The sequence below is a fragment of the Hyla sarda genome, assembly GCF_029499605.1.
Source record: "Hyla sarda isolate aHylSar1 chromosome 1 unlocalized genomic scaffold, aHylSar1.hap1 SUPER_1_unloc_9, whole genome shotgun sequence".
NCBI classification, from domain to species: domain Eukaryota; kingdom Metazoa; phylum Chordata; class Amphibia; order Anura; family Hylidae; genus Hyla; species Hyla sarda.
Genome location: NW_026607595.1, coordinates 82,127 through 95,082, shown reverse-complemented (window position 1 = coordinate 95,082; position 12,956 = coordinate 82,127). Strand labels below are relative to the sequence as shown.

Sequence of the window (12,956 nt, the reverse complement as noted above, 5' to 3'; positions counted from 1 at the left end):
CAGTCATCACCAGACCCCTCCATTACTGTATAATGTCCCAGCAGTGTCATCTCTCCAGTCATCACCAGACCCCTCCCTTACTGTATAATGTCCCAGCAGTGTCACCTCTCCAGTCATCACCAGACCCCTCCATTACTGTATAATGTCCCAGCAGTGTCACCTCTCCAGTCATCACCAGACCCCTCCATTACTGTATAATGTCCCAGCAGTGTCACCTCTCCAGTCATCACCAGACCCCTCCATTACTGTATAATGTCCCAGCAGTGTCACCTCTCCAGTCATCACCAGACCCCTCCATTACTATATAATGTCCCAGCAGTGTCACCTCTCCAGTCATCACCAGACCCCTCCATTACTGTATAATGTCCCAGCAGTGTCACCTCTCCAGTCATCACCAGACCCCTCCATTACTGTATAATGTCCCAGCATTCCCAGCAGTGTCACCTCTCCAGTCATCACCAGATCCCTCCATTACTGTATAATGTCCCAGCAGTGTCACCTCTCCAGTCATCACCAGACCCCTCCATTACTGTATAATGTCCCAGCCGGGTCACCTCTCCAGTCATCACCAGACCCCTCCATTACTGTATAATGTCCCAGCAGTGTCACCTCTCCAGTCATCACCAGACCCCTCCATTACTGTATAATGTCCCAGCAGTGTCACCTCTCCAGTCATCACCAGACCCCTCCATTACTGTATAATGTCCCAGCATTCCCAGCAGTGTCACCTCTCCAGTCATCACCAGACCCCTCCATTACTGTATAATGTCCCAGCAGTGTCACCTCTCCAGTCATCACCAGACCCCTCCATTACTGTATAATGTCCCAGCCGGGTCACCTCTCCAGTCATCACCAGACCCCTCCATTACTGTATAATGTCCCAGCATTCCCAGCAGTGTCACCTCTCCAGTCATCACCAGACCCCTCCATTACTGTATAATGTCCCAGCCGGGTCACCTCTCCAGTCATCACCAGACCCCTCCATTACTGTATAATGTCCCAGCAGTGTCACCTCTCCAGTCATCACCAGACCCCTCCATTACTGTATAATGTCCCAGCAGTGTCACCTCTCCAGTCATCACCAGACTCCTCCATTACTGTATAATGTTCCAGCAGTGTCACCTCTCCAGTCATCACCAGACCCCTCCATTACTGTATAATGTCCCAGCAGTGTCACCTCTCCAGTCATCACCAGACCCCTCCATTACTGTATAATGTCCCAGCAGTGTCACCTCTCCAGTCATCACCAGACCCCTCCATTACTGTATAATGTCCCAGCAGTGTCACCTCTCCAGTCATCACCAGACCCCTCCATTACTGTATAATGTCCCAGCAGTGTCACCTCTCCAGTCATCCCCAGACCCCTCCATTACTTTATAATGTCCCAGCAGTGTCACCTCTCCAGTCATCACCAGACCCTTCCATTACTGTATAATGTCCCAGCAGTGTCACCTCTCCAGTCATCACCAGACCCCTCCATTACTGTATAATGTCCCAGCAGTGTCACCTCTCCAGTCATCACCAGACCCCTCCATTACTGTATAATGTCCCAGCCGGGTCACCTCTCCAGTCATCACCAGACCCCTCCATTACTGTATAATGTCCCAGCATTCCCAGCAGTGTCACCTCTCCAGTCATCACCAGACCCCTCCATTACTGTATAATGTCCCAGCAGTGTCACCTCTCCAGTCATCACCAGACCCCTCCATTACTGTATAATGTCCCAGCAGTGTCACCTCTCCAGTCATCACCAGACCCCTCCATTACTGTATAATGTCCCAGCAGTGTCACCTCTCCAGTCATCACCAGACCCCTCCATTACTGTATAATGTCCCAGCAGTGTCACCTCTCCAGTCATCACCAGACCCCTCCATTACTGTATAATGTCCCAGCATTCCCAGCAGTGTCACCTCTCCAGTCATCACCAGACCCCTCCATTACTATATAATGTCCCAGCAGTGTCACCTCTTCAGTCATCACCAGACCCCTCCATTACTGTATAATGTCCCAGCAGTGTCACCTCTCCAGTCATCACCAGACCCCTCCATTACTGTATAATGTCCCAGCAGTGTCACCTCTCCAGTCATCACCAGACCCCTCCATTACTGTATAATGTCCCAGCAGTGTCACCTCTCCAGTCATCACCAGACCCCTCCATTACTGTATAATGTCCCAGCAGTGTCACCTCTCCAGTCATCACCAGACCCCCTCCATTACTGTATAATGTCCCAGCAGTGTCACCTCTCCAGTCATCCCCAGACCCCTCCATTACTTTATAATGTCCCAGCAGTGTCACCTCTCCAGTCATCACCAGACCCTTCCATTACTGTATAATGTCCCAGCAGTGTCACCTCTCCAGTCATCACCAGACCCCTCCATTACTGTATAATGTCCCAGCAGTGTCACCTCTCCAGTCATCACCAGACCCCTCCATTACTGTATAATGTCCCAGCAGTGTCACCTCTCCAGTCATCACCAGACCCTTCCATTACTGTATAATGTCCCAGCAGTGTCACCTCTCCAGTCATCACCAGACCCCTCCATTACTGTATAATGTCCCAGCAGTGTCACCTCTCCAGTCATCACCAGACCCCTCCATTACTGTATAATGTCCCAGCAGTGTCACCTCTCCAGTCATCACCAGACCCTTCCATTACTGTATAATGTCCCAGCATTGTCACCTCTCCAGTCATCACCAGACCCCTCCATTACTGTATAATGTCCCAGCAGTGTCACCTCTCCAGTCATCACCAGACCCCTCCATTACTGTATAATGTCCCAGCAGTGTCACCTCTCCAGTCATCACCAGACCCCTCCATTACTGTATAATGTCCCAGCAGTGTCACCTCTCCAGTCATCACCAGACCCCTCCATTACTGTATAATGTCCCAGCAGTGTCACCTCTGCAGTCATCACCAGACCCCTCCATTACTGTATAATGTCCCAGCAGTGTCACCTCTGCAGTCATCACCAGACCCCTCCATTACTGTATAATGTCCCAGCAGTGTCACCTCTCCAGTCATCACCAGACCCCTCCATTACTGTATAATGTCCCAGCAGTGTCACCTCTCCAGTCATCACCAGACCCCTCCATTACTGTATAATGTCCCAGCAGTGTCACCTCTCCAGTCATCACCAGACCCCTCCATTACTGTATAATGTCCCAGCAGTGTCACCTCTCCAGTCATCACCAGACCCCTCCATTACTGTATAATGTCCCAGCAGTGTCACCTCTCCAGTCATCACCAGACCCCTCCATTACTGTATAATGTCCCAGCAGTGTCACCTCTCCAGTCATCACCAGACCCCTCCATTACTGCATAATGTCCCAGCATTCCCAGCAGTGTCACCTCTCCAGTCATCACCAGACCCCTCCATTACTGTATAATGTCCCAGCAGTGTCACCTCTCCAGTCATCACCAGACCCCTCCATTACTATATAATGTCCCAGCAGTGTCACCTCTCCAGTCATCACCAGACCCCTCCATTACTGTATAATGTCCCAGCATTCCCAGCAGTGTCACCTCTCCAGTCATCACCAGACCCCTCCATTACTGTATAATGTCCCAGCAGTGTCACCTCTCCAGTCATCACCAGACCCCTCCATTACTGTATAATGTCCCAGCAGTGTCACCTCTCCAGTCATCACCAGACCCCTCCATTACTGTATAATGTCCCAGCAGGGTCACCTCTCCAGTCATCACCAGACCCCTCCATTACTGTATAATGTCCTAGCAGTGTCACCTCTCCAGTCATCACCAGACCCCTCCATTACTGTATAATGTCCCAGCAGGGTCACCTCTCCAGTCAGCAGCTCCATCATCTTGTTGATGAGTTCTAGGATCTTCTGTTCATCCATTTCCTCATGTATCAGGGAGTGAGGTAAGGGCCCCGGGATTGGGCTCAGGGTTCTTCCCCATCCTTCACACACAGGGGCCCGACAGCGCCCACTAGAGGACTTCTTCACTACTGTGTAATCCTGTGTATGGAGAGACACATTATATCACTACATACATTCCCAGAATCCCTCACCTCTCCAGTCATATCTATCTGTTATTACATAGATAAGAATGAGGTCATGTGACACCACTCCCAGAATCCCTCACCTCTCCAGTCATATCCATCTGTTATTACATAGATAAGAATGAGGTCATGTGACATCACTCCCAGAATCCCTCACCTCTCCAGTCATATCCATCTGTTATTACATAGATAAGAATGAGGTCATGTGACATCACTCCCAGAATCCCTCACCTCTCCAGTCATATCCATCTGTTATTACATAGATAAGAATGAGGTTATGTGACATCACTCCCAGAATCCCTCACCTCTCCAGTCATATCCATCTGTTATTACATAGATAAGAATGAGGTCATGTGATATCACTCCCAGAATCCCTCACCTCTCCAGTCATATCCATCTGTTATTCCATAGATAAGAATGAGGTCCTGTGACATCACTCCCAGAATCCCTCACCTCTCCAGTCATAGCCATCGGTTATTCCATAGATAAGAATGAGGTCATGTGACATCACTCCCAGAATCCCTCACCTCTCCAGTCATATCCATCTGTTATTCCATTGGTTAAGAATGAGGTCATGTGACATCACTCCCAGAATCCCTCACCTCTCCAGTCATATCCATCTGTTATTACATAGATAAGAATGAGGTCATGTGACATCACTCCCAGAATCCCTCACCTCCCCAGTCATATCCATCTGTTATTACATAGATAAGAATGAGGTCATGTGACATCACTCCCAGAATCCCTCACCTCCCCAGTCATATCCATCTGTTATTACATAGATAAGAATGAGGTCATGTGACATCACTCCCAGAATCCCTCACCTCTCCAGTCATATCCATCTGTTATTACATAGATAAGAATGAGGTCATGTGACATCACTCCCAGAATCCCTCACCTCTCCAGTCATATCCATCTATTATATAGATAAGAATGAGGTCATGTGACATCACTCCCAGAATCCCTCACCTCTCCAGTAAGCCGGAAGAGTATCTGTAGGGTGAGGTTTATGATCCTGTCGGCCATCTTGTTCCTGTCTCTCTCCATGGTGGATGGGTCATCCAGGAGAATTCTCTTATATAGAAGATATCAGCAGAGGATCCTGGATTGGAGAAACCTGAAGGGAAGAAGAGGAGACGATGATAAACCGCACCAGATTCTATGGAGAAATAAAATCCATTTCCTGGAGATAATCTGGGGAAACATCTGAGGAGACATTATAGGAGTTTTCAGATTTCTCTATAAAACAAAATCCATTGTCCGAGGGCTGTAAAATAAGAGACTAGAGCGCACTCCCCTCTCCCGTCCAGTGGTGGCGCTCTGGTCCTCCAGGTCTTCTGAGGTCGCTCTCCCTGCTCTGCTGAAGACGTTGTGAATCCATTTCTCCTAATCTCTGAGGCTGCGGTGTATTCAGAACGTCTTCATCAGAGCAGGGAGAAGAATAGAGGGATTCAATATGACATTGTCCAATGAAGAATAGTGAAATGTGTCCACTAGGGGGCACAATATACATCACAATTACATCAGGATTTTATGTGAATTGTGATATGTCCCCCCGGAAGAACCTGCTATTACCTGCAGCAGAGGCCGAGCATCATATACCGTTACACACGCAGGGTCTGGGCCACCACCGGAGTCAGTGTTTCCCAAGCAGGGTGCCTCCAGCTGTTACAGCATTTGGCTGTCAGGGCATGCTGGGAGTTGTAGTTTCACAACTGCTGGAGGCACGCTGGTTTGGAAACACTGTCTATAGTAATAATAGGGGCGCGGGAGAAACTTAAAAAACCTGATGCTTACATAGTCCCGTATGGAAGAAGTGGCTGATACCCGGAGAAAAGAGACTGACCAGGTGACAGGATGGGCGGGTAAGTGACCTGATACCTTCACCATCCAGACATCCCCTGGGGGCAGTATAGGCAGGAAATCAGGAAACAACCGCTGGTCGGCACGGCGCTCCCTAGAAAAACAACCGCACAGCGCCATGTCTAAGCCACGCCCACCTACATTATTTTATTACAAAAATGGGATATAAACTTATTAGGGGAGGGGCTTCTATTACAAACCCTGAATAACGCTCTGCCATAGTGATCAGTGTTATCGGTGCTCGGCTTATACAGGCTGTGGAGGTGTCTGTATACTTAGAGCACTGATCTGAGCACAGAGCACGGTAAGGGGCCCTCCGGCCGTCATCTCAGCTGATCTAGACTCCGCCCCCCAACAACTGCATTTTGCTAATATTAGATCCTGCAATCGACTTTGATCATGGAATCTAAAGGGTTAATGGCGATGAGCGTCACTAGTGGTGAGTCCTGGCTGCTTATAGCTCCTGAGCTCACCTCAAAGTCCCATATGGGGCACAGAATGTAAATATACATCGTGTACTTAAGGGTTAATAATAAACATCCCCAATAATCCTGATCTGATGGTGACCGCACACACATACCTGTATCTGTAGAGGAGCCGTGTGCTTACAGGACCTGCGATGATGTCACCGTCATGTGATCAGTCACATGGAGGAGGAGGAGTCACATGATCAGGGGCTGCTGCTCTGAGAGATCTCCACACACAACAGCAGTGACTGCCCCACCAGGACCTGCTCTGTATCTGCTACATGCTGGAGGTGTAGGACATGTGATGATGTCACAATCATGTGACCAGTACATTTGGGGGTAAAGCATAGCAGTAAAGATGTGACTGCGGCTGAAGGACCTGTGGGGAGGATCATGTGACAGGAGTGGGCGGAGTTCAGCAGTGCAGGATAGACGGGATGGTGAGTTAAGGACCTGTGAGAATGGTCATGTGACAGCAGAGTCCCGATTGATCACATGACTGTGACATCATCGCAGGTCCTGTAAGTACACGGCTCCTGTACAGCTCTGCAGGTGGAGGTATGTGTGTGGTCACATGTTGCTGTTAGATGTTTTTTTTTGTACTATTAACCCCTTCAGAACCCAGCAGTTTTGCGTTTTAACCCCTTAAGGACACAGTGATTTCTCTTTTTAATGTTTTCCTTCTCGCCTTCTAATAGACATAATGATTGTGATTTCCTCTTTACAAACCCATATGAGTCTTGTTCTTGTTATTGTTTTTTTTCACCACCGGTTTGTACTTTGTAATGACATCACTCATTTTACTGCAAAATCTACAACAAGGGTCAAAAATGTTTATTTGTGGGGTGAAATCTGGGTTCTTCTGTTTGGACGCAGTGCACATTACGGTAATAATTCTCTTTATTCTGTAGGTCCAAACGATTACAATGATAAATGATTTATATAGGTTTTATTTTAATACTTTTAAAATATAAAAAAATTCGAACTTTTTGTACAATAATGAGTCTGTATCAGATTGTCCTACCTTGTCCCCTATAACTCTCTTATTATTCCGTATACGGGGATGTATGAAAGTCATTTTTTGCGCTGTGATCTGTAATTTCAACTAATTTTGATGAGACTCTTTGATCGCTTTTTAAGACTTTTCTTTTGGCCCGTGAAGTTGTATTTTTTTACGTTTACGCCATTGACCGTGCGGTTACACATATGTTTAGATTTATTTTTTGTTTACATAATTTTATTTAAAAAAATTGGTTAATGGGGAAGATTCAATCGTTTATTAGGGGAGGGGCTTATTCACATTAAGTTAATGTTCTTTTTACCTTATTCCCAGTTTTGTAGTCCCTGTAGTAGACTATTACATGGAATCTATAGATTACATACACTGATCAATGCTGTGATGCTGAGGCTGCCTGCAGGATTGGAGCGTCGTTCAGACAGCGTGGAGCGAGGTTAGGGACCTCCACCCGTTCTCTCAGCTGACCGGGACCCCGCTATTTCACTGTGGGTGTCCTTATCAGCTCCACTGAGCTACCGGAAATAGATTTTTGGCATTGGTGATGTCCGGCATTAGCAATGAGTCCCAGATGCTGATAGCAGGTAGGACCTAGGGGCGATGAATCGTGCTGAACTCCTGACTGTGCGTCATAGACTTTCAGCGGCCTCCCTCCCCTCCAAATCTTATCACTTTAATGACAAGAGTCCCTGCTCTGAAAGGGGTTTACTGCACAAGAGCAGAAGATATGCCAGATTTGATGCATCTCCTGCTTCGGAGCTGGGCCCATGGCTATACATTATATACCTCCTGCCCAGTCAGCCATGAAGGAGTTAAATGATGGTGATGCATTGCCACTTACCTTTTTTGGGGCCACACACTATACAGATAGCTGCTTATTGTCCCTTCTACTTGCTGGGATAAGAACAACCAGTCTAGCTAGGGTTAAGTGGCGCACAGCACTGCCAATTCTATCCTTAGGGGCCAGACAGTAAGCAGCCATCTATATAGTCCCGGGGGAGGGGAGCAGTGATACTATGAAATATCACTTAACTCCTTACACTCCATGGGACGGGCGCTTTGGGTATAATGACCTGAACTGACAGCTGGGTCATGAGACTTGTGGTCAGTTCGGGACATGTGACCATAATATAGAGGATCTGCCCCGACAAGTATTCACCTCATCATCCGAGAGCAAGAAGATAAATCATGTGCAGGAATATCCCCTCAAATGTCTCCATATAACATCCTGGAATTGTATAGAATTAAATGTTTATTCACAATACAGGTTCCTATAAGGTGTCAGGACGTGGCGGTCTATTTCTCCATGGAGGAGTGGGAGTATGTAGAAGGACACAAGGATCAGTACAAGGATCAGGTCATGATGGAGGATCAGCAGCCCCTCACATCACCAGGTAATAGACATGACTATATACACACGTCCTCTCATTATTTGTATGTAAAGAATGAATTCAGTCTCTGTATGTGTTCCCTACAGTCAGATCCTGTAAGAGAACAGCACCAGAGAGGTGTCCCTGTCCTCTTGATGAACAGAATATGAAGGACATTACTACAGGGAAAGATCTCATCTATATTAATGCTACAGACATAAAGGAAGAAGAGACAGATGTGAGCGGTGATGAGCAGTATAAGGAGGACATTCCTACAGGGAAAGATCTCTTTTATATTAATGCTACAGACATAAAGGAAGTAGAAGAAGAGACAGATGTGAGCGGTGATGACCAGTATAAGGAAGTCATTTCTACAGGAAAAGATCTGATCTATATTAATACTACAGACATAAAGGAAGAACAAGAGACAGATGTGAGCGGTGATGAGCAGTATAAGGAGAACATTCCTACTGAGAAAGATCTGATCTATATTAATGGTACAGACATAAAGGAAGAAGAACAAGAGACAGATGTACGTAGTGATGAGCAGTATAAGGAGGACATTCCTACAGGGAAAGATGTGATCTATAATAATGCTACATACATAAAAGAAGAAGAAGAAGAGACAGATGTGAGCGGTAATGAGCAGTATAAGGTGGACATTCCTACAGGGAAAGATCTGATCAATAATAATGCTACAGACATAAAGGAAGAAGAGACAGATGTGAGCATTGATGAGCAGTATAAGGAGGACATTTCTACAGAAAAAGATCTGATCTATAATAATGCTCCAGACATAATAGTAAAAGCAGAAGAGACAGATGTGAGCGGTGATGAGCAGTTTAAGGACATTTCTACAGGTAACCACCCAGGTAAGTAGTGATCACTAAATACAGAGAAGGGTCACAGATTCTATTCAGTCACTGGCTAGAATAATATTTTGGGGGAAGTAGTGGTGTAACTAGAATCTCTGGGACTACAGGCCAAATTTTGGAATACCATCCCCCTCCCCCAAAACATATGTCAGGCTGGGGCCTCCCAGCTCCTCTGGGCACAAGTGACCTCCGCTCCGTGCAGGGATTACTGTCAACCACTGCATGAAGAGGTGCCCGACATGCCTCTCTATAAATCTCTATGGGAGAGCCGGAGATATACAAACGGGATGCCAGGCAGGAAATCACGTGGGTCTCAGTGGTCGGACCCCTCACAATCAGACATTTATCCCCCCAGGATTCTGTAACTAGGGGATAAGTACTCAAGTACTAGAGTTTTCCGTTAACACCATAACGACCATGGACGAGTATACATGTCCAGGGGGATGCACGTTCCAGCACCTGGACGAATATACACGTCCATGGTTCTTGTGGGTACTGTCCAGTGTACCCACAAGATCACAGCAGGGACTCGGCTGTAACACACAGCCAGGACCCTGCCGCATTGCCGGGACCTAAGTAAACTTTGGTCCCAGCAGTTTAACCCTTACAGCCGCGATCAGAAGTGATCGCGGGCTGTAAGTGTTTTGATGGAGGGAGCTCCCTCTGTCTTCCCTGCAGCACCCCGCAGCACGACCGCAGGGTGCTGTGTGTAATCCCCGGCAGGCAGGGGCCTGCTGCATTGCCGGAACCGTGTAAAAAAAAATGTAAAGAAAATAAAAAATACATTTATTAAATAAATGAAAAGTAAAAATGCATAATGTGTAGGATTACACGGCGCACATCCCATATTACATGCTGCGGATGCCCGGCAGCAGTCACAATAGTGAGCTCCCTGCTGCGGCTGGGTATCTTTGTGTGTCCACTCATAGCGTTGGATTTCCCACCGGCAGTCATGAGCGGACACACTGAGCTACCCAGCCGCAGCAGTGATCTCGCCCTTGTGACTGCCGGGGGCATCCGCAGTGTGAAATACTCTGCGCTCTATGTGACCCTACACTGCGTCCCGTTCATACTGCGTTTCAGCGTTATGTTACAGATATCCGTCAGCATCAAGTCAATAATAATGATGCTGACGTATACTGTAGCAGCTGCAGTCATTTCTGAATGAGACGAGTCCAGTATACATTGGATCCCTTTTCTGACATGACAGCGGACACCGATACTGCAGAAATGCCGTATGAATGGGGACGATCACCCAAACACCCAGTGATGGATATATTCACCATGAGCGGATGATTATTCCCACAACATGGCGGATATATCCATCAGGAACTATAACTGTCAAAGACAGCCGCGCGTCACTGCTAGAAGACCAAGGACCAATCAGAGCGCTCCCTGGTCCAGACAATACACTTGTGGGGGTTCTGACAGCTCCGATCCTTTGCAGACATGGAGTGGGGTCTATAATTCATATATTGATGTCCTGATAGCCAAAGGGGGCTCCTCTCCTTCTTGGCCCTACCAGGCTGTCAGGCAACCAGATATGGGGTACTGCCCAGCCCGGGACAAACAGCATGATGTGGGGCGCATTTCCTCCATTTCAAAAGCGACCAAAATGATGTCCCACAAATAAAGAATTTGTGGAAAAAAAAGCTAATTGCTATTTTTTTTCCACTGAATTTGAAATAATTCTATCCAAACAATAAGAGCTCAACATTCTCACTTTGAGCCAGATGTGAGCAATGATGAACAGTATAAGGAGGACATTCCTACAGGGTAAGATCTGATCTATATTAATACTACAGATATAAATGAGGAAGAAGAAGAGACAGATTTGAGCAGTGATTAGCAGTATAAGGAGGACATTCCTACAGGGAAAGATCTAATCTATTTTAATACTACACACATAATAGTAAAAGTAGAAGAAGACACAGATGTGAGTGGTGATGAGCAGTATAAGGAGGACATTCCTACAGGTAACCGCCCAGGTGAGTAGTAACCACTAAATACAGAGAAGGTTCATAGATTCTATTCAGTCACCGGCTGCAATAATATTTTCGGGAAGTATTGGTGTAACTAGAATCTTTGGGACTTCAGGGCAAATACTATCCCCCTCCCCCCTATATTGACTCTATAGCAGTTGACTTGATACCATCACCACTACATAGTGACTGAATAATACCGCCATACTGTTTATGAAACACATTATATACAGAATAATATTCCTCCATATAGAGACCATATAGCAGTACATACCAGCAGTGACTAACAGGTGACGTCTTCCTGGAGTCGTTCTCTTCCTTTTTGTACGCTGAGCGGACTCATGTTGCAGTAACTCTGCATAGATCCCATGTCTTTAATTGTCCTGGACACTTTCTTCTGCCACAAAGACCCCGAAAAGCCTTAGTTCAGTTACCCCAACTATGGGTCCTACCAGGGGTCAGTCATCGACAAAGAAGCTGCAAACTTATGTCCGAACCGCTACACAAGATGGCGCTGGTACCTTCCAAAGAATCCTGAGGAGAGGGGATAAGTGTCTGATCGTGAGGGGTCCGACTGCCTAGACTCCCGTGATCTCCTGCCCAGCACCCCAGATCTCTCCAGGCACAGGTGACCTCTGCTCCGTGCAGGGATTACTGTCGACCGCCGCACCAAGTGGTGCCCGACATGTCTCTCCATGAATCTCTATGGGAGAGCCGGAGATACACAAACGGGACCCCGCGTGATCAAACATTTATCCCCAGAGGATTCTGTGACTAGGCGATCGCGCAGATGTCCGCCATTAACCCCTCAGATGCCGTGATCAATACTGATTGGATGATCGGATTGCCCGCAGCGCTGCCGCGGGGATCCGATCATCCAGCATGACAGCCGGAGGTCCCCTTACCTAGCTCCGGCTGTCTCCCGGGGTCTTCTGCTCTGGTCTGCGATCGAGCAGAGGATCACCGATAATACTGATCAGTGCTGTGTCCTATGCATAGCACTGCACAGTATTAGCAATCAAATGATTGCTATAGATAGTCTCCTATGGGGACATAAAAAGTGTAAAAAAAAAAAAAGTTGAAACATTTAAAAATAAAAAGTAAAAAAAAAGGGAAAAATCGCCTACCCCAATAAAAATGAAAATTATCCGTTTTTCCTATTTTACCCCCAAAAAGCATAAAACTTTTTTTAATAAACATATTTGGTATTGCCGTGTGTGTAAATGTTCGAACTATCAAAATATAATGTTAATGATCCCGTACGGTGAATGGCGTAAACGTAAAAAATTTTTAAAGTCCACAAATCCTGCTTTTTTGTCACATTTTATTTAAAAAAATAATAAAAAATGATCTAAAAGTTT

The 12,956-nt window shown here is 46.6% G+C and overlaps 2 protein-coding genes across 2 annotated transcripts in view; one reads left to right on the top strand and one right to left on the bottom strand.

Moving 5' to 3' along the window:
• The window catches only part of LOC130298315 (oocyte zinc finger protein XlCOF6-like), a 72,610-nt gene extending 66,025 nt beyond the window's left edge, over nt 1-6,585 (bottom strand). Inside the window, exons 1-2 of the mRNA XM_056551248.1 lie at nt 6,467-6,585; nt 4,993-5,140 (exon numbers count right to left, since the gene is read on the bottom strand). Of these exons, the coding sequence (XP_056407223.1) occupies nt 4,993-5,070 (78 nt within the window). The 5' untranslated portion in view covers nt 5,071-5,140; nt 6,467-6,585. The remainder of the gene's footprint in view (nt 1-4,992; nt 5,141-6,466) is intronic.
• A 197-nt stretch (nt 6,586-6,782) lies between these two features.
• Nucleotides 6,783-12,956, top strand: part of LOC130298314 (zinc finger protein 271-like) — a 56,072-nt gene continuing 49,898 nt past the window's right edge. The window contains 3 exon segments of the mRNA XM_056551247.1: nt 6,783-6,911; nt 8,636-8,762; nt 8,846-9,610. Of these exon segments, the coding sequence (XP_056407222.1) occupies nt 8,675-8,762; nt 8,846-9,610 (853 nt within the window). The 5' untranslated portion in view covers nt 6,783-6,911; nt 8,636-8,674.